The 26,952-nt window shown below is 35.3% G+C and overlaps 1 protein-coding gene across 1 annotated transcript in view; it reads left to right on the top strand.

The window, feature by feature from the left end:
- Window positions 1-26,952, top strand: part of col12a1b (collagen, type XII, alpha 1b) — a 219,651-nt gene that overhangs the window by 99,328 nt on the left and 93,371 nt on the right. Inside the window, exons 25-34 of the mRNA XM_056480643.1 lie at window positions 2,487-2,616; window positions 2,709-2,845; window positions 9,337-9,466; window positions 10,322-10,464; window positions 12,328-12,460; window positions 16,281-16,301; window positions 18,170-18,309; window positions 20,912-21,041; window positions 23,286-23,425; window positions 26,590-26,719. Of these exons, the coding sequence (XP_056336618.1) occupies window positions 2,487-2,616; window positions 2,709-2,845; window positions 9,337-9,466; window positions 10,322-10,464; window positions 12,328-12,460; window positions 16,281-16,301; window positions 18,170-18,309; window positions 20,912-21,041; window positions 23,286-23,425; window positions 26,590-26,719 (1,234 nt within the window). The remainder of the gene's footprint in view (window positions 1-2,486; window positions 2,617-2,708; window positions 2,846-9,336; window positions 9,467-10,321; window positions 10,465-12,327; window positions 12,461-16,280; window positions 16,302-18,169; window positions 18,310-20,911; window positions 21,042-23,285; window positions 23,426-26,589; window positions 26,720-26,952) is intronic.

Raw genomic sequence — 26,952 nt, 5'->3', positions numbered from 1 at the left:
CAGAGGGGGAAAGCTCCACCCATTAGTGATGCTTTCTCACTCATTAGCATAGGACGTTAGTCTTGTTTTTGAATCTGCCACTATGCTGACACACAGGCATTTGTAGCTCCGCCCTCTTTTTAAAAAAAGAGCACAATCTCATTTGAGTTTAAAATGACTGAAATGCACGATTAGGATCGAACCGTAAAAGGGTCAGTTTCAAAGAGTTATAAAACATTATTTGTGTGGTATTTTGAGCTGAAACTTCACACTCTAGAGATATCAGAGTACATCTTGTAAAAAGGGGCATAATAGGTACCCTTTAAGGCTGCATGTCCACCGAAGTGATTTTTCTTGAGCTGAGTGTTTGTTTTCTGTTGTTGTCAAATCAAAAGTGTACTGTGATGAGAAAAGCTTAGGTGCTGGCTAAAGACAGAGCAAAATACAACAACATACTCCAAAAACAAAACAATATACTATTAGCAATGTTGACAGTAATATGTAAAAGACAACAAATACATGAAAGACAATAAACGCATTTTGAAAAACACACATTACACGCATGGAGGCACAGATAGACAAGTACACAGTCAAAAGAGTGTACACATAGTTTGACTGTTGGTGGAAAATTATTGTAGGCAATATTGTTTTGAGTAAGAATATTGTTTTAAGTAAAGATCCGTGAATGGTAGCGCTGCGTTTTTTGAGCATCTGTAGCGTAGCGAGGTTCTGAATGGGCGTTTTACAGTCATCGCTCGAGCGATCTGGGTTTTTTCAGACACTGACTATGTTTACATGGACATCAGTAATCAAATTATTTGCTTTAATCTAATTAAGAGAATAATAAGACTAAGGTCTTTACAAAAGTTGCTTTTTAAGTGTTACTTTCATGATCCCGTTTTACATGTTATAACACATAATTGATTAACGTCATTGAGTCACCGAGCTATCCACATTTCCTCTGGAGTTTCATGCAATTTCGGGTGTTTCATTTTTAATTTGTCGACTTTAACTGCAATTAGGCGCTTTCACTTTCATTCACAAACATTTCATGCATGCCCCCCTGACAAACGAGATATTGGATGCAACTATGACCTGCTGGAAGAGTGTTGTTTTAATGGAAGTTCACACCGCACGCTAAATGGAAGAAGAAAAAAACATCCGCATTGCACGATGCAGGTGTCTGTGCTCTGCACTGACTCGGTAGTGCAGAGAATGTCAAACAGCCGTGTGTGTGTGGACTGTCCTGTCGCAAAATATGTTGAAAAGTCCTACATGAAGGTGTTTACATGTCTGTACTGCACTTCAATAATGCGACTAACATCAGTATACTCTACACGTCTATATACGATTTCTCTTTAGTTCGATTATGACCTTAATCTGATTAAATTAATCAAAAACCGCTGTTTACATGGTTAACTCTTAATCAGAGTGTTGTCTTAATCACAGTAAAATCGATTTATTGCTGTCCATGTAAACGTAGTCACTGAAAGTCTTTTTTGAGCTAGCTGTCCAATCAAAGTGGAAGAGGGGCAGGACACCAAGCAGCTATCAACAGATAATCTGATAAAGTGGAAGAGGGGCAGGACACCACACAACTATCAACAGATAATCTGATAAAGACTTTTAACTTGTAACAGTACAGCAGGGATATTCTGTATCATAGCAACAGACTGAAAAAATGACACTGCTGCAAAAACGCGTACATTTTTAGAACAGCGCTCACGTTTCTGCACTGGAAAAACGCTTTTGGTGGACACAGAGCCTTACAACCCTGTTTATGCCGGGTGTACCTCATGATAAGTCTTGTCAGGTCTTTGCAACAAGTGGTACTCACTGCAGAGCCACTTGGGCAGAGCTGAGCTCCAGCAAGGGGGAGCTTGAGCTCTAGCTCCTCCTTCCTTGCACTTCCGAGTGATGTCACTGGGGGTTAGGGTTAGGGGTGGGGTGGGTGTACGCATTAAAACAGCTTATAGGAGGAGGACTTGGGGCTCAAGCTCCCCTTCGCTGGAGCTCAAGTGGCTCTGCAGCGAGCAGTGTCTCCTTTGCAATGCTAATGTCCATCCTCTTAAAAGTCAGGTGAAGGACTTTAAAGTGTCCATTTATATTCGATGTTTGACATAATTTCAACTGAGACATGAAGACAGGGTTGGACATATAGTAGCTCCTCCCTCTTTAAAAAATACACCAGTAGTATTTGGTTTCTATCACAGCTCTGCCAATGAAAATAGCTGAGCTCAAGTGCATCAACTGAAAAGCAAATGAGAAGGGGGCGGGACATGTCAGATACTAGAGAGCATTTGATTGGTCAGATGAGTTGATGAGAAACTGAAGTGTGCTGTGATCTGTTGATCCATTTAGGCGGAAGTGACAAACTGCAAGCTTTGGTTGTTTATATCTTCCAAATATTATTTTTGTTGGACATTAGCTTACAGATATCCTGATAGACTAACATACCGATGCCAACTTTAATTTGACGTAGACGTTAACATTCCTCCCTCTTGCAGATGCGAGTCGGTGCAGATGTGAATGGCGTCCAGCTCCTGCAGCTGCTTCCAAACACGGCGTACTCGATCTCCCTGTTCGCCCTGCACGGAGAGGCGGCCAGCCAACCGCTCATCGACAGAGGAGTCACTCGTATGCTAGTCTCCTCAATGCTTTCAGATGGTTTCCATTTGTTATTGTCAATACGTATTATATGTGCTTGTTAATCTGTCCGTCCGCTATAGTGCCTCTGCCTGCAGCCGGTGTGCTGAAAATCACAGAAGTGACCCACAGCTCTATGCGTCTGACCTGGGATGCGGCTCCTGGGAATGTCAGGAAGTACATCATCACGTACAAGCGAGAGGACGGGGAACTGAAAGAGGTGAGTGAAATGTGCAATTGAGTTCTACACGATCGATTTGGGTTGGGACAACATGAAGGAAATAAGCTAGCGTATTAGTTTTTGTATATTTAAGTTGATTGAACATAAAACATTTAAGTTTCCCTCCAAAAAATAACTCAAGAATTGTGTTGTTTCAGCTTATTTTAAATAAGTAGTTTGAACAAACAGCAAACATCGTTTTTTGAGTGTAGTTGGATCATCAACATGAAAGAATCAGCAAATGTTGAACATGTCCTGTGCATCATTTGTTATGAAATCAATGCATGGTCCCACTTCATATTATCAAGATATAAATACTTAAGGTGTTTATAATGTATTGCGGAATACTTCTGGTGCTCTTGACATGGGATACGAGTTATAGACAGGTTTAGGGGTATGTTTAAGGGTGGGTTAAGGTGTAAGGGATGGTCAGCAGTGTGATTATAAATGAAGTACTGTGCAAAAATCTTAAGCCACCACCAGCTTTGGGAGGCTAAGTCTTTTGCCTAAATCTATCTATCTATCTATCTATCTATCTATCTATCTATCTATCTATCTATCTATCTATCTATCTATCTATCTATCTATCTATCTATCTATCTATCTATCTATCTATCTATCTATCTATCTATCTATCTATCTATCTATCTATCTATCTATCTATCTATCTATCTATCTATCTATCTATCTATCTATCTATCTATCTATCTATCTATCTATCTATCTATCTATCTATCTATCTATCTATCTATCTATCTATCTATCTATCTATCTATCTATCTATCTATCTATCTATCTATCTATCTATCTAAAAGGTATTTAGCAAACGCAGAGTCGTTACCTTTGGGTGAGCTACACCTTTAATATACAAACTGAAAATGTAAGAAATATGTACACAATAGGGCGACACAGTGGCTCAGTGGTTAGTACTATCGCCTCACAGCAAGAAGGTCGCTGGTTCGCCGGTTGGTTGAGTTGGTGGAGTTTTCAAGATGTTTGCATGTGTGCATTTCTGTGTGGAGTTTCCTCCGGGTGCTCCGGTTTCCCCCACAGTCCAAACACATGCGCTATAGGGGAATTGAATAAACTAAATTGGTATGTGTGTGGGTGAGCGTGTATGGATGTTTCCCAGTACTGAGTTGCAGCTGGAAGGGCATCCGCTGTGTAAAACATATGCTGGATAAGTTGGCGGTTCATTCCTCTGTGGTGAACCCTGATGAATAAAGGGACTCAGTCAAAGGAAAATGAATGAATGTACACAATATTGAGAACAAAATTACATTTGGAATCGAAAGACTAGCATCAAAAGTCTGTGTTTACCGTGAGCTCTTTAGCATCAAGCAACAGCTTGAACTTTCCTGAAATGATGTGCCATTTAATATCAAGCATCTTTCAGCATTTTAGTAAGAGTTCCTCCTTATAGATTTAGCATGTTCTACCTTTGCTTTTCTCTTCAGGTGAATCTGACACTGCCTATAATATTGCCTATACATACTGTACGTAATACTCAAGTCTGGACTCTGTGGAGACAATTTCAAGACTATCTTTTTTTTCATTAGCTGTTTTTTTTCTATCTAGGTATGATTTCCTTACATTAGCAGAGTGTTTAGGGTCATTATCATGCTGAAAAAAAATATTACAAATTAGGTGCTTTCTATGGTATTTTTCATTTATTTTTCCATCTTTCTCCAACTCTCTTTTCATATGTCAAGTTGAACCTGTGTTTTCTGGTTGTATTTTAATAAAGAGAATGAGAAGCAATATTTAATGTCATTATACCCTCACTAAAACAACAAATGTAACAGGAGCCTGAGACTTTTGCACAGTACTTATATCCATTAGAGAAATTGTAATACTATATACTCTCACCGGCCACTTTATTAGGTTCACCTGTCCAACTGCTCGTTAACGCAAATTTCTAATCAGCCAAAATTACTAGCACATACTGTAGGACTGGTCAAGTTTCTGTTTGTGTCAAGCCATAGGCAACAAACATTTTTCACCCATATTTTTTGGACAAAATGAACAGTTTCAAAATTAAAATACTATTTGGGTTCTGGAAAAAAATTTAAATATAAACAAAGTGTATAACAATTTCCACAAATATTATTTATAGCGGTTACGATCCTTGATGAAAATATGTCTAGGGAATTAAAAGGAGTAACATAAAGATGACCAAAGTGTAAACTGGAGATTAAAATGGCAAGAGAAGACACAACTACAAATTAGCACTGCAAAAGATTTATTGCTCCCACAGTATTTACAATATTTATAAACAATAAGATGAAGTTGAAAAGAACCAAGATAAACCCGGGAGAGGGAACAGAAGTTGCGCTAGCAAAATCAAAGAAATAAATATAACAAAAATATTCCCTTAAACTCCTCCCCAAACCCATAAATAAGAAAACAATATGAAAAGAAAAATCTTCAGCGCCAAAAGCCCCCTGCATTTACACTAATCTGAAAAATAGAAATACAAAATTTGCGCACTTCGCTAACTAGTGTGTCTATACATCAATAACCCTGCGTGCAAAGTATGTATGTCACGTGACTCACTAGGTTGTTCCAGATCTCCCTTGTCAAAAGACACAGAAGGATTTTGAATGGAGCATTAGCGGGCTAAAGATGTAAAAACACACATCAGAACTCTCAAACAAATCTCACTCAAAGTCAACATCAGTAAATCTCACTCAAAGTCAACATCAGTAACAGCTACAAAACAAACGGACACCACCAAACAGACAACACGCCAAAACAACAACAGCAGCAGCAGCTGATCTCTTCCCGTTGCCGCTTTCTATTTAAAGGGCTCAGCAACAAGCGTGATTGGCAGAGAGGGAAGTCGTCATCACACGGTTGATTTAGATTGGCAGTCCTGTCAGCCAATAGTTCTTCGAAGTAGGCGGTACCTGTGAAAATGATAGGGCCGGTCGAGAGAGAGAGAGAGAGAGAGAGAGAGAGAGAGAGAGAGAGAGAGAGAGAGAGACTGATAGAGACAGAAAGAACATACACGCAAAACTGTGCGGTTCATAACAATAGCATTGATGATAACAAGAAACGAACAGCAAATCAGCATGATTTCTGATGGAATGTAACACTAAAGACTGGAGTAATGATGCTAAAACTTAATCTTGGCTATCATTTTAAATTAAAATGTTATAATATAAGCATTTTTCTAGTGTTCTGATAATTTAGGGACATTAAACAAACAAAAAAAATGACCCTGATCTTTTGAACGGCTGTGCACATCAAAATAAATTAATGTTCTTTCATTTGTTTTAATTATGAGATAGAAGTGATTAACAATCATTAAAACTTTTACAATTCTTTTATAACCCTTTGATCTTGCAGCTATTATTAGGAAAACACTCTGTGAGTAAATTAGACTACTTTCTAAGATCCATACTCTTAAGTTCAAAAAATCCAGCAGTTTCGTAGAGGATCTTTTCTGAACGAGTTCATTTGCAAGGACTTCCTGCATTGCAAAACACCGCTCACCTCACTGTGAGGCCACCACCTCTGGGAATTACCTCCTGCTGTACAGATACCCTCCTGTCTGTATGCAGAGTTGCCTTTATGGATAGAGTTGCTGGTTTTGTTCGACCAAAAACAAGATCTTTGAATATCTTCTGGAGTGAGCCAGCAGAAGTATTTAACAAGGTCTAAAAGGTCACATCACAGCAAAATTCTTGATAGCATGCAGACTTTTATTTATTTTTATCTTTTTTCAGGACCCACACTGGAATGAGGTTAACATGACCTGATTCCCCAAGCAGAACTTTGATTTCATCTGTCAAAATATCAAAGTAACACTTTACTTGAAGGGGATGTTCAAAGCTGTTATTACATCTTTATAATCACAACATAACTCCTGTCATGAATATGAAAGAGATTTTATGCATTTTTCACTCAGTTATGTCACTTTAACTGCAAACAGGACATTGTTTAAGATGTTTTATGTTATGACAACTTGACATTACCACTAAAACAAAACTTGTCATAAATCTGTCATAAACATAATTGTCGTGAGGCCATTATAATTGTGAATTTTATAACATCGTCATTAATTTTTTTGCTTGACCTCAGTTATAGTGGTGCAAATTGAATTTGTCATTAAAATGACATTAAATGTTAATGAGAGTATTATAAGGGCAACGCAGTGGTGCAGTAGGTAGCGCCTCACAGCAAGAAGGTCGCTGGTTCGAGCCTCGGCTGGGTCAGTTGACGTTTCTGTGTGGAGTTTGCATGTTCTCTCCGCGTTCGCATGGGTTTCCTCCGAGTGCTCCTGTCCAAAGACATGCGGTACAGGTGAATTGGGTAGGCTAAATTGTCCATAGTGTATGAGTGTGAATAAGTGTGTGTGGATGTTTCTCAGAGATGGGTTGCGGCTGGAAGGGCATCCGCTGCGTAAAACAAATGGTGGATAAGTTGGCGGTTCATTCCGCTGTGGCGACCCCAGATTAATAAAGAGACTAAGCCGACAAGAAAATGAATGAATGAATGAATGAGAGTATTATAAAATTATTTGACACAGTATTGACACTTCAACTGAATTTGTCATTACAAATTCTCAGTTTGTTTCACTGAAAGAAAAGTGATCAGAAAAATATTCATGACACAGTTATTATCACAAAAAAAATCATGTTTATGACAGATTTATGACAAGTTTTGTTTCTTGGTAATTTCAAGCAGTAATGAAAAGACAATAACATGTTATGATGTGATTGTCAAACCAAAGAAATCTCAAACAGTGTCAATTTTGATAAAATTTCATTAATATTCATGACATGTCATCATATTGAGGGTTTCATAACAGTCTTATCAACACCCCCTTTTGGTAAAGTGTAACTAATATGGTTTTGTTTTAAAAAATGATCAAATAAACTAACACTTTACCTGAAGGAGGTTCTCATTAGACTGTTATGAAACTTTTAATAATCATAACATTACTCATGTCATGAATATGAAGGAGACTTTATGCATTATTCACCATTTTAACTGCAAACGTGACATTGTTTGAGATGTCTTTATGACAACTTGACATTACCAATGAAACATAACTTGTCATAACTCTGTCATCAACATGACCGTCACAGTATAATCGTGTCATGAATTTTAGAACACTGTCATTAATATTTTTCTTGACCTCAGCTGTGGTGGTGCAAATTGAATTTGTCCTCAAAATGACATTAAATATTAAAATAATGAAAAATAAAATAAAAAATAATGTAAATATAAAATTAAAAAATATAAAATAATAATATAAAAATTATTTGACACTTAGACTGAGAAATTGTAAAGACAAATTCAGTTTGTTCCACTAAAAAAAAAGATTTGACTGAAGACTGAAGATTTCCTCTGAAAGTACATAATTTTATGATGTATTTATGTCAAGTTGTCATTACAAAGATCTCAAACAATGTAATTTTTGCATTTAAAATGACTTAACTGGTCCAAGAAGGGCAACAGAGAGAACGTAAAATCTGTACCTTTACCAGATAGTTGACATTAATTTACTTTAATTAATTTACTGTTACTTGAGTACTTTTTCAGTGCTGTATCAGTTCTTTTACTGCACTATTTTCTTTCAATCTTTATTTTTTTATGACCAGTGATCGTTTAAGTAGAATAATCTGTCCCATGATTCCATCCAGTCAAATTGCGCATAGAAAAATCACATCAGACAGGCCGACCTCAAGATATGGACACCTTATAAATACAGCAAACAGGTTTTGTAACTAAATGCAGTACAGAATTTTACGTTTTCAAACAAATGCAAAAATTGCATGTATTCTGTTTGCGGTTCCACTCATCAGGTTTCAAAGTGCATAACCCAAGAATTAGTATATCGTCATTAGTAAATAATAATAATAAATTTACTCAGATTTAACTACATGTGTAAATGCATAAACTTTCATGGATTGAAAGTGTCTAAGATGTCATAAATATTCATGTTTATGACTGATTTATGACAAGTTATGTTGTCTCGGTAATTTTAAGTTGTCATGACAAAGACAAACACATGTTATGATGTATTTATGTCAAGTTGTCATAACAAAGACATCCCAATGCCAATTTTGCATTTAAAATGACTTAACTGAGTAAATGGCCCTTAATGACAGCTGTCATGAGCATGCATAAAACCTCATTCCTATCATGTCATGGTTATAAAGGTGTCATGATGGTTCTATGAAAACCCCCTTCTAGTAAACCTTTACCAATATGTCTTTTTGCCTTAAAAAACTGATCAGACATGTCATTTTTGCATAGCGTACAACAACCAATAGGATTATGCCGTTGAGTTTAACAAGCAACCAATATCCTCAAAAAAAAAAACTAGTAGGCAAGGGTGGTTGTTTTAAATGTTTTGGTACAAAAAAAACACCCACATCGATTTTAGTCCATGTGTAATGAACAGAATCGAAGCAAGAAGAAGCATCTGCTTTTCTTTGACGTGTGTTTATGTTCATGTCGATTCTGTTGTTTGGCAGTTGGAGGTCAACGGTGACATCACCACCATGGTTCTCACCAGCCTGCGCTCTCAGACCGAGTACGATGTTGCTGTCACTCCAGTCTACGACGAGGGTTCAGGAAATCCTATGCTTGGCACGGCAATAACTGGTGAGCTTCAAATCCACTACTGATTCTCCGAGTCGACTCCATTGACTGATGATGTTGGTTTGGCAGCAGCGGTGACTTCACGGCTGCTGGTTTTTGTTTTTGCTACGCTGGTGTTCAACTATGTGACTTGCTGGTTACAAGACCTGCAATTTCAGCAAGTCTTTTCAAGCTCCCCTCAGTCTGAATAATGACTGCCATGTGTGACGCCACCCTTACCCAAGCCACGTGCATGTACTGTATGTTCATGGCTTTACTTTATCAGTCCCATGGGTGTACCATTCATTAGTTCCAGCTGATCCTCAAGTTGCTCCTCTTTACATAGAAACATGCAGTAACACTTTAGTATAGGGACCAATTCCCCATTATTATCTAGTGACTTATTATTAAGATTTTGGCTGTTTATTAGTACTTATAAAGCACATGTTGTATATGATTCTTATTCTACATCCATAATTCTACCCAATAGCTTAACCAAACTACTCTAATAAAAGCCAGAAATGTATTTGCACAGGCATATCTAAAGGGATAATAATGCCAACTGAAGATCAACAGTAAAAATGACCAATTTAACCTCTTCCCAACAGGAAAAACCACCAACAATCAAGAATACATGGTTATATGGTGTCAAGGCTTTGCAATCAAAAAATGTCATTATAATGGAAGTCAATGGGGCAAAAACAGCCACTAACACAATGAAAGGGTGGTCCATTTAAACAATAGACAATGGTTAATGGTTTGTTAATACTGAGAACTTTATCTTAAAATAAAGAGTGACGAACATGCTTGCTTGCTCCAACATTTCAACTTCACAGTTCCAGTGTTTTCTATATGTCATATACCTTCTCTGTCATTCAGATGTGGTTCCTGCCCCCAAAAACTTGAGGTTTTCTGAGGTTGGCCAGACTTCATTCCGAGCCACATGGGAGCATGGAGCACCAGATGTCGGAATGTACCGTATTGGATGGTCCAAGAAGGGCGACAGAGAGAACGTAAAATCTGTACGTTTGCCAGCTAGTTGACATTAATTTACTGAAGCAGTGGGGTAAATTACTTTACATGAGTTATACTGTGCTATAGTTTTAAAATGTGTGCTTTTACTTTTACTTGAGTGTGTTTTTGTGCTGTATCGGTTCTTTTACTCCACTGTTTTCTTTTAACCTTTATTTTTTTCTTGTCAGTGATTGTATTCTTGTCTGAATACCTTGTCCCATGATTCCATCCAGTCAAATTGCACATAGAAAAATCGAATCAGGCAGGCCGACCTCAAGACATGGACACTTTATAAATACAGCAAACATGTTTTGTAACTAAATGCAGGACAGAATTTTACGTTTTCAAACAAATGCAAAAGTTGCATGTATTCTGTTTGCGGTTCCACTCATCAGGTTTTAAGGTGCATAACCTAAGAAATAACATATCGTCACAGTTAAATGCACTACAGAATGTTACGTTTTCAAACAAATGCACAGCTTGAGTTTATTCTATAAGTGCATCATGAGCCTTGATTGTGAAGCTATTTGTCAGGGTTAAAAGCGTATAAGCTAAGAACAAACATAGTCACAGTTAGATTTTTGCCTGTAAAGTTACACAGATTTAGCTATGTATGTAAATAAATCAAATTTCATACATTAAAAGTGTCTAAGGTGACAAAAAATCATTACACACAACTACCAAGACACTATTTTCTGACTAAATGCACTACAGAATGTTATGTTTTCGAATAAATTTTCAGATTTTTGCCTCTAAAGTTACACAGATTTAGCTCTGTATTTAAATGCATTAACTTTCATGCATTAAAAGCATTTAAGATGATGCAAAAAATCACGACACACGCGAGAGACTATATTTTAACTATATGCACTACGGAATGTTACATTTTGAAACAAATTTTCAGATTTTTGCCTCTAATGTTGCGCAGATTTAGCTTCGTATGTAAATGCATCACCTTTCATGCATTAAAAGCATCTAAGATGACTCAAAAAATCACAACACACAACTACCAAGAGAATATTTTGTAACTAAATGCACTACAGAATGTTACGTTTTCGAACATTTTTTTTAATTTTTGCCTCTAATGTTACGCAGATTTAGCTTCGTATGTAAATACATTCATTTACATGCATTAAAAGTATCTAAGATGATGCAAAACATTACTTCATTACTACTAAGAGACTATATTTTAACTATATGCACTATGGAATGTTAAATTTTTAAACAAATTTTCTGATTTTTACCTCTAATGTTGCGCAGATTTAGCTTCGTATGTATATGCATCGCCTTTCATGCATTAAAAGCGTCTAAGGTGACTCAAAACATTATTTCACACAACTACTGAGAGACTATTTTGTAACTAAATGCACCACAGAATGTTACGTTTTCAAACTAATTTATTGATTTTTGCCTCTAAAGTTACACAGATTTAATGTGGTTTGTAAACGCATCAACTTTCATGCCATAAAAGTATCTAAGATGACACAAAAATCACTACACAGAACTACGAGAGACTATTTTGTATCTAAATGCACTACAGAACGTTACGTTTTCAAACAAGTTACACAGATTTAGCTCTGCATGTAAATATAAATTTCACAGCATAACACTCAGTACTCACTACCCTTGAGTACTTCAAAAAGTGCTACTTTTTGTTCATACTACTAACAATAGAATCCCCCCCCTCTCTAACACTACATTTTTATGCAAATTATGGTACTTGTGTATGATTTTTGAGTCCTCTTTCCACCGCTGTTGGGAATTCATGGGTGTTAAAAGAACCTATATTTAGGAGTGTACCACCTAATGACATTTTAATCACAAGTGTAATAAACGCTCTCAGTTAACACATGAGGCTTGATCTTCTGTAGGAAATCCTGGCTCGTGAAGAGACAAGCCACCTTCTGACTGAATTAGACCCAGACACGGAGTATGATGTCACTGTCACAGCCATCTACCCTGATGAGTCGGAAAGCGAGGATCTGATGGGGAGCCAACGCACATGTGAGAAAACACACACAGCTACACATGTAGAACACTCTTGAGTACTTAGACAAGACGGATTCAATTAATCTTCAAACCCACATCAAACTCTACAATAGTGTTTTATACTAGCTATTATAGTGTTTTGAATTATACTATGGTAAAGTACTTGAATTCATCTGTTGTGGCAATTCTATAGTGGCTGCATGAATACAACCAGAGATGTATAAAGTACTAGAGACCCAGACTTAAGTAAAAGTACAAGTACTCTATCAAAAAGTGACTTGAGTAGAAGTAAAAGTGCTCTTTAAGCACCATACTTAAGTGGAAGTACTAAAGTATTCAACATTTTTTGTACTTAAGTATTGCAAGTAGTTTATTTCAAAATTTACTACTCAAGTACTGAAAGTAAAAGTACAAGTATTGTGTAATGTAGTTATTAAAGAATGCAATCAAAAGACATCATATTGTTTTGTTTATTTTAAATCTCTTTTTTGGGGGCACGTCATTAAGCAGACAAAAAGAAACATGACTTACAATACTGTTTTTCTCTCACGCTTGAACCACAGATCTGACAGATTATAACAGCTTTAACACACACCTTTCAAAGTTGTGTGTCACAAAAACAGTCCATAATCCACTCAAAACGCTATTGAAACCCATTTTCGGAGCACAATTTACTTGTTGTAAACGCTGTAAACGAACGTTCTAATTCACTTGATTTTGATTTTATTGTAAAAAAAAAGAAAACGTGTATATTACTGTGTTAAATGAAAATCTGAAATATTTTATGGCTTATGGCTATGATTTAGTATTCAAAAATGTTTCATTTTGATTATGTTTTAATTAAATTGGTCTTAAACTTCATATTTTTCATATTTTTATAGTATATTTATTCATTCTGGTACTTTTACCATAAACCAACATCTCAACCATTTGGTAGAGGCTGATATTTTAGAAATTATGGGATGTATTGGGGGAAAATGTATTGATTGTGTTAACTAGCGACATTAGGAGTTAAGAAATGCAATAAATAAAAAAAATTCTATTGTTTTTTTTTTCTTGGTGTGACAGTTAAATGGTTACTTGTAATAAAATTGTGTCCTTTAATACAGCAGTAATATATATGAACTGTACCCTTAATTTGACCCGCTCAAAGAAAACACTCTTTCTGAATGTATCAAACAAAACTCATACACAGAAGACAGCATGAGCATTTATAGCAAATAAACTAATGTAAATATTCTCCCGCCTGCTTTTTAAACGCTGACAGGCGAGGTCTTACACCCCTTTGATTAGTTATTGTCTTCACCTTCTCATCAGAAAGGGCTGCTATCGGCTTTAGAAATGAAAGCGTTGTTCACTGATGGCGGGAAGAACAGCCGCGGTTACAGTCTATGTATGTATAATACGCGGTTATCACAGGTAATCTATAATAGACACAGTGGAGAAAACTTGCACCTCATAGACGCCCAGGTCTGGATCCACAAGTATCGCTTTAACAGCCAAGAGGAGATGAACAGTTGAGTCTCACAACATTTCTCTGTAGTAGTGAAATAGCGGCTCGTGTGCTGTGCTGTGCTTCACTCGCCCTCGCGCCTCCGTCCTTCGCCATAGTATTGCGACACCGCACATAGGAGATAAATGACGTCAGTACGTGATAACCCGTTATGATCTATTACTGAACCTATATCGACCATTTTGACACCTCTAGTAACGAGTAACGATGCAGCTCATAAAAAATCTATCGGAGTAAAAGTATTAAACTCATCGAAAATATGTACTTAAGTAAAAGTGGAAGTAGGAGAAAAAAAACAATACTCCAGTAAAGTACAGATACTGCCTTTTAGTACTTAAGTACAGTAGTGAAGTAGTTCTACTTCGTTACTATACATCTCTGAATACAACTATATTAATATAAACATATTACCCAATACTATAGTTTTATTAGGTACTACAAAACTGTAGGAAACATTCAATATTACTACAGTGTTTATTACAGGTTGTCAGTTCACTATAGTTAATAGTACCATTTGCTGAAGCCTTCATTAACAAAGAGTTATATACTTTATTATAGTATTGTTTATTAACACTATAGTATTTTCTATGGATTACTATAGTATTATTTGCATTAAGGCATTATTAGTTAGAAATAGTGACTAAACTATTGGAAGTGTGTTGTAAGATTTATATTTATACATTTAAGATATATTTTCTTGCACATGAAATATTGAGTTAATTTGGGTTTTATGAATTAAGAGTGATATAATAATAATGGAAATTATGCACTGTAAAAAATGCTGTAAAATTTACGGTATTACTGGCTATTTTGGTCTGCTATAAATTAACAAAAAATTGCCAGTAATACTGTAAAATTATGAGCGCACTGTAAATGAACAATTACATTTGTGCTGTGAAACTACAGCACAACTGTAACTGTTAATTTACTGTGCACTTGTAATTTTACAGTATGACTGGCAACCAAAATTGCCAGTAATACTTAAAATTGTAAGATTTATATTCATAAATTTTATATATATTTTCTTGTATATGAAATATTAAGTGTATTGGGGTTTTATGGATTGTGAGTGATATAATAATAATAATAATAATAATAATAATAATAATAATAGAAATAATAGTGGTCACACTTTACAAAAAGGTTCATTAGTTAATGTTAATTATTGCCTTTACTAACATGAACAAACAATGAACAAAACATTTACTACAGTATTTGTTCATGTTAGTTACCATTAGTTAATGAAAATACAGTTATTCATTGTTAGTTCATGTTAACTGATGGTGCATTAACTAATGTTAACAAGCATGGACTTGGATGTTAATAATGCATTAGTAAATGTTCAATTATGATTAATAAATGCTGTACAAGTGTTGTTCATGATTAGTTCATGTTAGTTAATGCATTAACTAATGAACCTTATTGTAAAGTGTTACCATAATGGTTATTATGGGAATTATGCACTGTAAACAATGTGACATTTACAGAATTACAGGCAACCCAAATTGCCAGTAATACTGTCAATTTTACAGTAATTTTCCATTGCCAATTGTTTACTGCAATTGGCAAGCGCACTGCAAATTAGCAAAAAAAAACAAAAAACAGTAACACTGTAAAATTTAAAGCGCACAATTAATAATTATGCTTATTATCATTTAAAACTACAGCAAAATTGTAACTGTTCATTTACAGTGCACCTTTAATTTTTCAGTATTACCTTTAATTTTTTCAGTATTACCAAAATTGCCAGTAATGCTTTAAATTTTAAGATTTATATTCATAGATCTAAGACATTTTTTCTTGTACATGAAATATTGAGTTTATTGGGGTTTTATGGACTGTGAGTGATATGATGATAATACTAATAATAATAATAATAATAATAATAATAATAATAATAATAATAATAACAATAATAATAATTATGCACTGTAAAACATTGCTGTAAAATTTACAGTATTACTGGCAAACAAAATAGCTAGTAATATTGTCAATTTTACAGCAATTTTTCATTGCAAATTTTTCATTGCAATTTACAAGCACTCTGTAAATGAACAAAAAATGGCACTAATACTGTAAAATTTACAAGTGCACTAAATTAATAGTTACACTCATTATTATTCAAACTACACCACATTTGGAATTGTTAAATCACAGTGCACTTGTAAATTTTACAGTATTACTGGCAAGAAAAATTGGCAGTAATACTCAAAATTTTACAGTATGTATTTACAGTTTTATCATTGGTCTTAAGAATCACAACAAACACATTTACAGCTGCTGATGTCACAGTAAAATAACATGTTGTTTATCTTTTTCTAGTGTCAAAGCTCATTACACCCGGTATGTTGTTTCCAAGAAGGAAATGTAATTGTTGATGTAAATGCTACTGAGGATGATGAATTTTTTTAAAGGAAAAAAAGATGACAAATTGCATGTGCACTTTTGTGTTTCACCAGAGACTCATCAACCATCATGTATTCATCATCATCATCATCATCATCGATCATTGCTCTTTCATTACTATCATTTTGTCATCATCATCATCTGTCATAAACGCGCATGCACAACCTGCCCGACTGCATTGTTATTGTTGCAAACCATTTCACCTTCACAAACACTCATGTGCCTCCTCATCTGTCTTTCAGGATTTACCCATGATGCTCATTCATTCATCATAACCACTAGGTTTGGGAATCAATAACTGCTTCAGTCCAATTTCATTCAAAAATACTTTTCATTGCTGAATCAATTGAGTCTTTTCAATAAATAATACAGAATGACTCAGATCAAGCTGATTGAATGATTCACTATATTCATCAATATATTAATTAATGTATAGATATCAGCATTTGGAGTTGTATTGCATTACATTGAGCTTTAATAGCATACAAATAATTATAAGTTGCATCCTTAACCCTCTGGTGATCCTTATTTGTGAATTACATTTATTGTTCTCACGGTCAAAAAGGGACAAACGCCTATAAATTATCCTCACATTTTTTTCAGTGAAGTCAATCAAATATATATTTTTTAAATGTTTTTTATTTTATTTAATTTTTTAATTTTAAGAGGGTTTTGTGTTAATCATTTATATTTATGCAGTAATTAACATCTATATTTTCCCTATTAAAAACAATGGATTTTATTTATTTATTTATTTATTTGTTTATTTATTTATTTATTTATTTATTTATTTATTTATTTACTTATTTATTTATTTACTTATTTATTTATTTGTTTGTTTATTTGTTTATTTATTTACTTATTTATTTGTTTGTTTGTTTGTTTGTTTGTTTGTTTATTTGTTTATTTATTTATTTATTTACTTATTTGTTTGTTTGTTTGTTTGTTTGGTTGTTTGTTTGTTTGTTTTTTATTTATTTATTTATTTATTTATTTATTTATTTATTTATTTATTTATTTATTTATTTATTTTTATTATTTTTTATTTCCAGGTAAAATACAGACTATGAATCATCAATATGGTGGATTAATGTATTTTTGCATACCAAATATTTTATTAATGTTCATATTTTTGCTTATTTCCCATTCATTTCCTATGGTGGTCATTTTTAACCACAAAGACCACAAGTGTAACTATTTTTTTATAACCATTTAGCATGTTTTAATCATGACCTCAATTTTTGTATGTGTTCACATACCAAATGCCAACAAAGTCGAGGAGTTGTAGACCATTCTGATGATTCTGTCATTTAAAACAAATCAATGACCAGAATGTTTCAGTCTAAAATGACCAACGACTACCAGAGGGTTAAAGCAATAGTTCATCCAAAAATAAAATATGACCTCTTTATAAATCATTAAACCTTTACGACTTTATTACTTTCTGCTGTTTAACACAAAGGAAGATAATTTGAAGAATGCACCAATTTACTTCCATAATAGAAAATAAAAATCCTATGAAAGTCAATTGATGACAGCTACCAGCATTCTCTAGCATATCTTCTTGTGTGTTTAACAGAGGAAAGAAACTCAAATGGGGGCTACTGTAAGTAAATGATGCATAATTTTAATTTTTGGGTGAACCATCCCTATAAAAGGACAAATTATTAATAAACCATATACATTTAGACCCAAAATCATGAAATTAAATCATTAACATTCCTCAAGATTCCCATTCCTAATACTCTAAAAGTAGAATTTTTTCATTTTTCATTTTGCTAATTGATGTTTCTGTCTGCTCCCAGTGCCCACTGGACCACCACAAAACCTCCAGGTCTTCAACGCCACCACAACAACCCTAACTGTGAAATGGGACCACGCACCAGGCCCTGTCCAGAGCTACAAAGTCACCTACCAGCTCGTCACCGGAGGAAAACTATTATCTGTAAGTTCAGCTGTCCCCAAATCTCCCTCCAGTGAGATATTTTGAAGCCAGGCACGGTTAATCTTTCACTTATGATGAGCATGATGAGCTGCAGGATCTGTTTTTTTGAAGTTTGAGGACCTTGTGTTAATCATTATAGAGAGCTTCCCGCTGTAAGCGAGACGAGAACATCGTGACGGGAAGTCATTACAAACAGACTCATCTCATGCAAACTATCACAACATGTCTGCTACAGTATGTAGCCCTCGCTATCAATCAACATACAAAACCGTCATTGTTATATATTTAATGTGAAGTGCACTTGAGGTCAACATACTAGCAAACATTTATTGTTTGTTTAGCGATTGTTTGGCTAACAATATTAAAATTGAACAATGAGGCTTTCAGTAGTTTGTTTATTAATTAAAGATCAACTGGTGCAAAACTATGAGATTTTGTCATATACTACTAATACAAAGTTCCAATGTCGAAATCTGATATGTGGCCATATATATATATATATATATATATATATATATATATACATACATACATACATACATACATATATTACACACACTCATTAGCCACTTTATTAGGTACACCTTACTAATACCCGGTTGGACCCCTTTTGCCTTTAGAACTGCCTTAATCCTTCATGGCATAGGTTCAACAAGGTACTGGAAATATTCCTCAGAGATTTTGCTCCATATTGACATGATAGCATCACGCAGATGCTGCAGATTTGTCAGCTGCACATCCATGATGTGAATCTCCCATTCCACCACATCCCAAGAATGCTCTATTGGATTGAGCTCTGGTGACTGTGGAGGCTATTTGAGTACAGTGAACTCATTGTCATGTTCAAGAAACCAGCCTGAGATGATTCAACCTTTATGACATGGAGCGTTATCCTGCGGGAAGTAGCCATCAGAGGATGGGTACACTGTGGTCATAAAGGGATGGACGTGGTCAGCAACAATACTCAGGTAGGCTGAGGCGATGACACAATGCTCAATTGGTACTAATGGGCCCAAAGTGTGCCTAGAAAATATCCCCCACACCATTACACCACCACCAGCCTAAACCATTAATACAAGGCAGGATGGATCGATGTTGTTGACACCAAATTCTGACCGTACTATCTGAATGTCGCAGCAGAAATCGAGACTCATCAGACCAGGCAACGTTTCTCCAATCTTCTATTGTCCAGTTTTGGTGAGCCTGTGTGAATTGTAGCCTCAGTTTCCTGTTCTTAGCTGACAGGAGTGGCACCCAGTGTGGTCTTCTGCTGTTGTAGCCCATCTGCCTCAAGTACGTGGACATGTTGTGTGTTCAGAGATGCTCTTCAGCAGACCTCGGTTGTAACGTGTGGTTATTTGAGTTACTGTTGCCTTTCTATTAGTTGGAACCAGTCTGGCCATTCTCCTCTGACCTCCGGCATCAACAAGGCATTTGCACACACAGAACTGCCGCTCACTGGATATTTTCTCTTTTTCAGACCACTCTCTGTAAACCCTAGAGATGGTTGTGCGTGAAAATCCCAGCAGATCAGCAGTTTCTGAAATACTCTGACCAGCCCATCTGGCACCAACAACCATGCCATGTTCAAAATCACTTAAATTCCCTTTCTTCCCCATTCTGATGCTCGGTTTGAACTGCAGCAGATTGTCTTGACCATGTCTACATGCCTAAATGCATTGAGCTGCTGCCATGTGATTGGCTGAGTAGAAATTTGCGCTAGTGAGCAGTTGGACAGGTGTACCTAATAAAGTGGCCGGTGAGTTTATATAACGCATTTAATGTATATACTTTATATACGTCAAATCCAAACATGGTCTTGTATGATGTCAAATATGTTATTATGGTATATATTGACATATTTTTCGATTTCTATATGAACTACTTTCACTTTCCTGAATTTATTGTGCAGGATTCCCTTTATTTTATTTTCCACAGACATACTGTACATGTTGGTCTTCATGCATTTAGTAGATGCCTTTATCAAAAGCAAATAACGAAGGAGGTAGAAAGGCAATTTTCGTAATATACGCTGGCAGATATACTTAAAAAGAAAGCAAGCATGAGAAAAGTAGAAGTTAACTAGCTACTAAGGCTCTTTATTACAGTATTTTTAGGATTGTTTTTTCATTAAATTGAAAATTTACTAGGAAATACCATGATTTTGCAGACATTGAAGGAAAGTTCACTCAAAGATTTTACTATCATCATCATTATTGTCGTCATTTACTCACTCTTTACTTGAACAAAACCTTTTTGAGTTTCTTTCTTCTGTTGAACACAAAAGAAGATATTTTGAAGAATGCTGACAGCTGGCACCCACTGACTTCCATAGTAATATTTTCCTTTTCCTACTATGGAAGCTGAGGGGTTCCAGCAACCAGCATTCTTCAAAATATCTTCTTTTGTGTTCAGCAGAAGAAAGAAACTCTTAAAAACCACATGAGGGAGAATAAATGACGAGGTAATTTACATTTTGGCTGAACTGTCCCTTTAACCCTGCGATTAATGTGTATTTTTATTTTAATTATTTGCACCATATTCAGCATGCTGCTTGTTTGAGAACACACACAAAAACAAGTCTGCCATCTTCTCTGATTAGGTTCAGGTTGGCGGAAAGAAGAACAGTGTGATTCTTCAGAAGCTGACCCCTAACACCCCATACACCATCACCGTGGCTGCCGTCTATCGCACCGGAGAAAGTAAAGACATTTCTGGCCAAGGAAGAACAAGTAAGCTCACACACATACATTTACACACACGCTCCAAGAGAATCCCTTCGACCACCTGATGTATTTAATAACTCCATTTGGGAAGCAATAACAATGATAAACTGGTGAAGGGAGGATGCATTCCATAAAACATCTTGGTTTTCGATCACATCTGGAGTTTTGTCAGATTCTTTGAGTCGTTATGCAATCAAAATGAGACATTATGTAACGCTCAATGTGGTCCGCAAGGTTTCTATGGGTCTTTATTTCTATACTATTTTTGAACTTGCTGTACATTTCAGTTTAGTTTGCTTCATTAATGATTAAGTCCTATGTTTTATTCAGTTTTAATTTAATATTTTAATATAGTTTTAGCAATTGTAGTGATTCTAAAGCAAAGTTTAGTGTTTGCACAGCTTACATTAACTCTTGTGCAAATCTCTTACGCCTGTTTCACACCGCAAGCAGAGCATGAGCAGCGTGTGCGCAGAGCAAATGGAGAGCAGAAGCAGCGTGCAGTTTGCCTTTCTCGCCGGCTGCGTCTGCAGCGCGCAGCTCATCGGCAGCTGCTGCAGAGATCAATCCATCTCGGTCTATCCTATCCAGTTCTATCTATAAATGAAGAATTTAGATGCAAAAACCTTTTAGTGCCATCTGAAATTCTTCTAATATTACCGTTTTTCTCAGTTTCCTTTGTCTTGATTCAATAATTTCACTTTTATGGCAAAGAATAGGTTATTTTCATCACATTAACAAAACAACTGAACAAACATAGGAGGCTGAGAAAAATGCTCATTGTAGAAGACAATTCTTGATGGCACTGTTACAACCCCTTTTGTCTAGGAGTGTGGGGTTGCACATTTAACTGAGGAATTGTGATACAAAGTAAGGATGGACAGCAAAAATAAGTGGAGAAATATGTGATTTTATTTACAAAATTGAGGCTGAATCAGTGAGTGAGGTATTTACAAAATATACAAGGTTAAAGACAATGAAATGTTAGAAAGACTGGCTATATATGGGCGGTGCTAAATAAAAGAACCAAACAGTCTTACTAATATTCACAACAAATCCCCTCTAAACCTAATCTAATAAACAAAAGATATGAAAAAAGGAATCTTCAACGTCAATGACGTCCTATCTAATCTACACTGACTTAACCAAAAATACCAATATCTTCCCTAACCTCATGTTTCCCTGTGAGTTTAGAAAGACTGGTAGGTAAGTACGTCACGTGACATACATATCAGCATGTAGATTAACATTTGTCTAGACACACCATGTAATAGGGTGTGTGCCAACCAAAAATACACTGGTTGGCACACACCCTATTACCTGGTGTGTCTAGACAAATGTTAATCTACATGCTGATATGTACATCACGTGACGTACTTACCTACCAGTCTTTCTAAACTCACAGGGAAGATATGGCGAATCAAAAGGTAAGAACAGACAGCAACAAACCTGAACAACAATAACAAAGTGTAAATTAAACAATGACGAACAATACTGATAAATGGGGATAACAAACTATCGAACACTAACCAAGCACACCAAACAAACAAGCCACAATACAACAATCAATAGAGCAAAGTGTCGAGCAAAGTGTCAAACAAAGAGTCAGAGATTCTGCTCCTGAACTAACAAACTGAAAACCTTTTTAAAGGCCAGGTGGCATGCCGGGATTGGCTGGAACTTGGGCAGAGTAGCAACCAATCAGGTAGCAGGGGAGTTGTGATTGGTTGTAACAACAAGTGAAACAGCCAATCAGAGATGGGAGTAGGTGGAGCAAGTAGAGAAGTGGACTGGGTGACAGACAGAGACACATGATGAGACACAATAATGAACAATAAAATAACCAAATAAGTGCTGAAAACCTTGACAGCACTTAGAGGTTTTTCCATCTGAACTCTTCAAATACACTTTTTTTATTTTATTTTTTTTATTTTTCATCTGCAGTAAAGTCCACGGCAACTTCCTGCTATGCTGTTTCCTTAACCTGCAAGTCTTTATATTACAAATTCTATAGATCCTAAAGAACTGTATGCTTTTCACGCTTTATGAGGAGCGTCATTCATGTCTTTTCAGGTGCACTCGCTCATATACTGTTTTTTAGTTTTTTGTTTGTTGTGAATTTTTATTTTCAGTTAACTGAAATGTTTTTTGACTAATAGTTTTAATCTTAACGTTAGGCTTTTGGGTGTAGGGTTAGGGTTTGGAGTTATTATTTAGCATTAAAATGACCTTCGTGGTGTGTTCCCGCAGAACCCTTAGGAGGAGTGAGAAACCTGCAGGTTTTGAACCCCACCATGACCACGCTGAACGTTCGCTGGGAGCCGGCAGAAGGAAAAGTCAAGGAGTACAAGGTGGTCTACGTGCCCGCTGCTGGTGGTGCCGAAAGCATGGTAGGACTGGTAGGACTTCTAGTATCAACTAAAGAGTAAACTGCTTATCTGATGTTTAGATCAAGTATGAATATGAATTAGCAGATCTCAGGTGTGAGGGATTTGCAATAGTGATGCACAATATTGGGAAAATCTAACGTTGTTTTTCTGAAAAACACATCCAAATAATTATGTTTGCTGTTTGCTCAACCTACTGATCAAAATGAGCTACACAATTCTTGAGTCTTCTTTGGGCCAACTTAATTGTTTTATGTTCAATCCAGGGGCATAGTGGACATTTTAAAAGTGGGGGTGGGGGGAGGGGGGCAGCTGTATGAAATCCAAAAGTTTACATTCTTAATCATCTGTTTCTAAATGGTCTGTCTCTAAAAGTTAGGGGACGTGTCCTCCCATCCCCCCAGTTGCTATACCTTAAATACCTCTGCTCAATCCACTTAAATTTGTAAAAACTAAATAACTAAATCCCTTTATTAATTGTGTGGATCCAAGCGTTTTTTCAGTTTCACAAATTAACTTAATTGTTTTTACAAATTTAAGTGTATTAAAAGTAAAACAATTAAGCTGTTCCTAAAAAACACAAGAATTGTGCGGATTCAGTTTGAAAAAAACAGCATATATATATATATATATATATATATATATATATATATATATATATATATATATATATATATATATATATATATATATATATATATATATATATATATATATATATATATATATATCATTTATTTTTTATTTATTTTTTTTTGTCTGTGTATATATTGTAAAATGAATGTACTTTCAAATGATGACTCCTTTTGGAAAAAAAAATCATCATTTTATGTATTTATTTATTTGATTAAGATTTTTTAGGTGAGTGCATCTGCATAAAATGCACAACATTATATAAAACAATAAGTATACAACATTAAATAAATTAAACCACAGATAAAAACAATACAACAAAGATAGAAATGAAATAAATGTTGCTTTATGATGAGTCTTGAGCTTCTATATTGAGACCAAGTGTTAAATAACACAGTATAATCATCACTGTGTAAATGATTAAACGCATATAATCTTTGCTAAAGTGGCAAAGTGAATAAGTTCTGATGTTAAAATGGGTTAAATTCACTTGAATTTCATTCATTTGACTTCCTGTGATGTGACTATCGCAGATTCGCACATTGCGATATTGAGGCTAAAACGATATATTGTGCAGCCCTAATTTGCAACCTTTCATTAATTTATAGAGACTTTATACTTTAAATATATATATATATATATATATATATATATATATATATATATATATATATATATATATATATATATATATATATATATATATATAGTATTAGCCCTCCTAAAGTATTATACTACTATTTTTCAAGAAACTAGTATTCATCTTAAAGTGCATTTTAAAGGCTGAACTGGGTAATTTAGGCAAGTTAGGGTAATTAAGAAAGTCATTAGCCTCTTTCACACATACAGACCTTTCTGGAAAATTACCGGCAGTTTTCCGGAAAGGTCTGTCTGCATGAACAGGCCCTTTTTTGAAAATACCGGTAAATTAGTTATGGAAATTTTCCAGAAAGAGAAGTTACCGGGAATTTGCCGGAATGCTGCTCTGTGTGAACGCAGAAGGAAGATTGCCTGTAGCTGCCCTTTGGTTTCCATGAACAAGACAGAGAGTTTCTGACGGGTGCTTGATTCTTTATTATGCTCGAGACGAGAGCCATTAAACTTTCGTTGCGTAGCACCGTGAAACTACACAAAGAAACAACAAAAATCAATAAAAACCACTCGTATACAGAATAATATGACAAATAAAGATATAATGCACAGAGCGACATATGAAAATGAAACAATGAAGTATATGAAGACAGTTTGAAACAACTAATAAGAAGGCAGAGCTCACGATTAACATATACATACAAATGAACTCATGTGGCTTAAATATTAACTTCACATACCTCGCTCCGCTTTCCCAAAGGGTTCTATTAAATAAATTGTGCAGGATTAAGCCTCCTTTTTTCCATAAATTGCACAGCAACGTGTCTTCTCTTGGCTCCTGCTAGCCTGATTAACCTATTAGTCACCTAGGCTACCGAAACATGTGACATGCTCTGATGCTCTAAAATTATTTAAAGGGATATAGTGATTTAGTGGTCACTTACATTGCCGAAAAGAGCGCGTTCACGTCTAGAACGCACTGACATGAGACGTCGACTCCAGCCAATCAGAACAATCAGACACATCTGTGCTGTTTATGAAAATAAAAGCCTTTGAATATTTTTCCAGACACATTTAACTGCTAGATGTTAGTCAGTTAACGTTTCTATGTTCCTTCTTAATGCCAACTGTGGAAAAAATCATCGATAAAATTCTAATGATAAACTGCTGTTTGTTTACCTTCAAGCTGTATCAATTGCTTGACGTGTGTGCACGTGAAGCAGCCGGTGAGCGCCAGCACAAACACATATTATGTACGTCTTCACATGTAAAAGCGTTCCTCCATATGTTTTCATATAAGTTGTTCACAATACTTATCCATCCACAGAATGTGTAATGTTGTCAAGTGTGTAAACATTCAGCTGCGGTTCACATTTCTGTCATTGGATGTCTCAAAGCAGCTGCATGAATGCTAAAGCTTTAAATAAAAGTGAAACCATCAAGAAAAACCCAACCCCTCCTGTGTTTACAAATACAAGCTCAGCCGTTTAGAGGTCATTTCTGGTTAATGATGTCAGAATTTACCGGTATTTTGGAATGGATGTGTGAATGCTCTTTTCCGGAAAAATTCCGGAACGTTTTTTCCTGTGCGAACAGCGCTTTTTAAAATATACCGGTAAAGTCGTTCCGGTAATTTTCCGGATATTTACCTATTTCACTGTGTGAAAGGGACTAATGTATATTGATGGTTTGTACTATAGACAATCAAAAGAAAATAGCTTAAAGGGGCTAATAATATTGACCTTAAAATGGTGTTTAAAAAATTTTAAACTGCTTTTGTTCTAGCCAAACAAGACTTTCTCCAGAAGAAAAAATATTATAGGAAATACTGTGAAAAATTCCTTACTCTGTTAAACATCATTTGGGAAAAATTTGAAAATGAAAAAACAATTCACAGGTCGGCTAATAATTTTGACTTTATATATTTGCTTTTATGGAAATAGGAGCAGGTATCAGGAGCCACGACCAACACCGTCCTGAGAGGCCTTCAGTCAGACACACTTTACACTGTGACCTTAATTCCTGTGTATGCCGAAGGAGAAGGCCAGAGAATGTCTGAGAATGGAAAAACAAGTGAGTTTCTCTCTCAAACGTTAGTATCTCACATGCGATATCCTGAAAAATAAACTAAACAACTCCCTTTTGGTGTTTCTGTCTGTCTTTCTTACTCGTAGAGAGTGTTATGAGCCATAAAAAAAATGAGCCAGTGGTTGTTATTTGTGTGAGAATATTAGAGAATCTTCCATCTAAAAGCACTGTCTGGATTATGCTTTGTATGCCAAAACAGTAAAATTAAAATCCTTTTT

Source organism: Danio aesculapii, chromosome 20 (assembly GCF_903798145.1).
Source record: "Danio aesculapii chromosome 20, fDanAes4.1, whole genome shotgun sequence".
NCBI lineage: Eukaryota > Metazoa > Chordata > Actinopteri > Cypriniformes > Danionidae > Danio > Danio aesculapii.
This window is presented reverse-complemented; position numbering and strand designations above follow the sequence as displayed.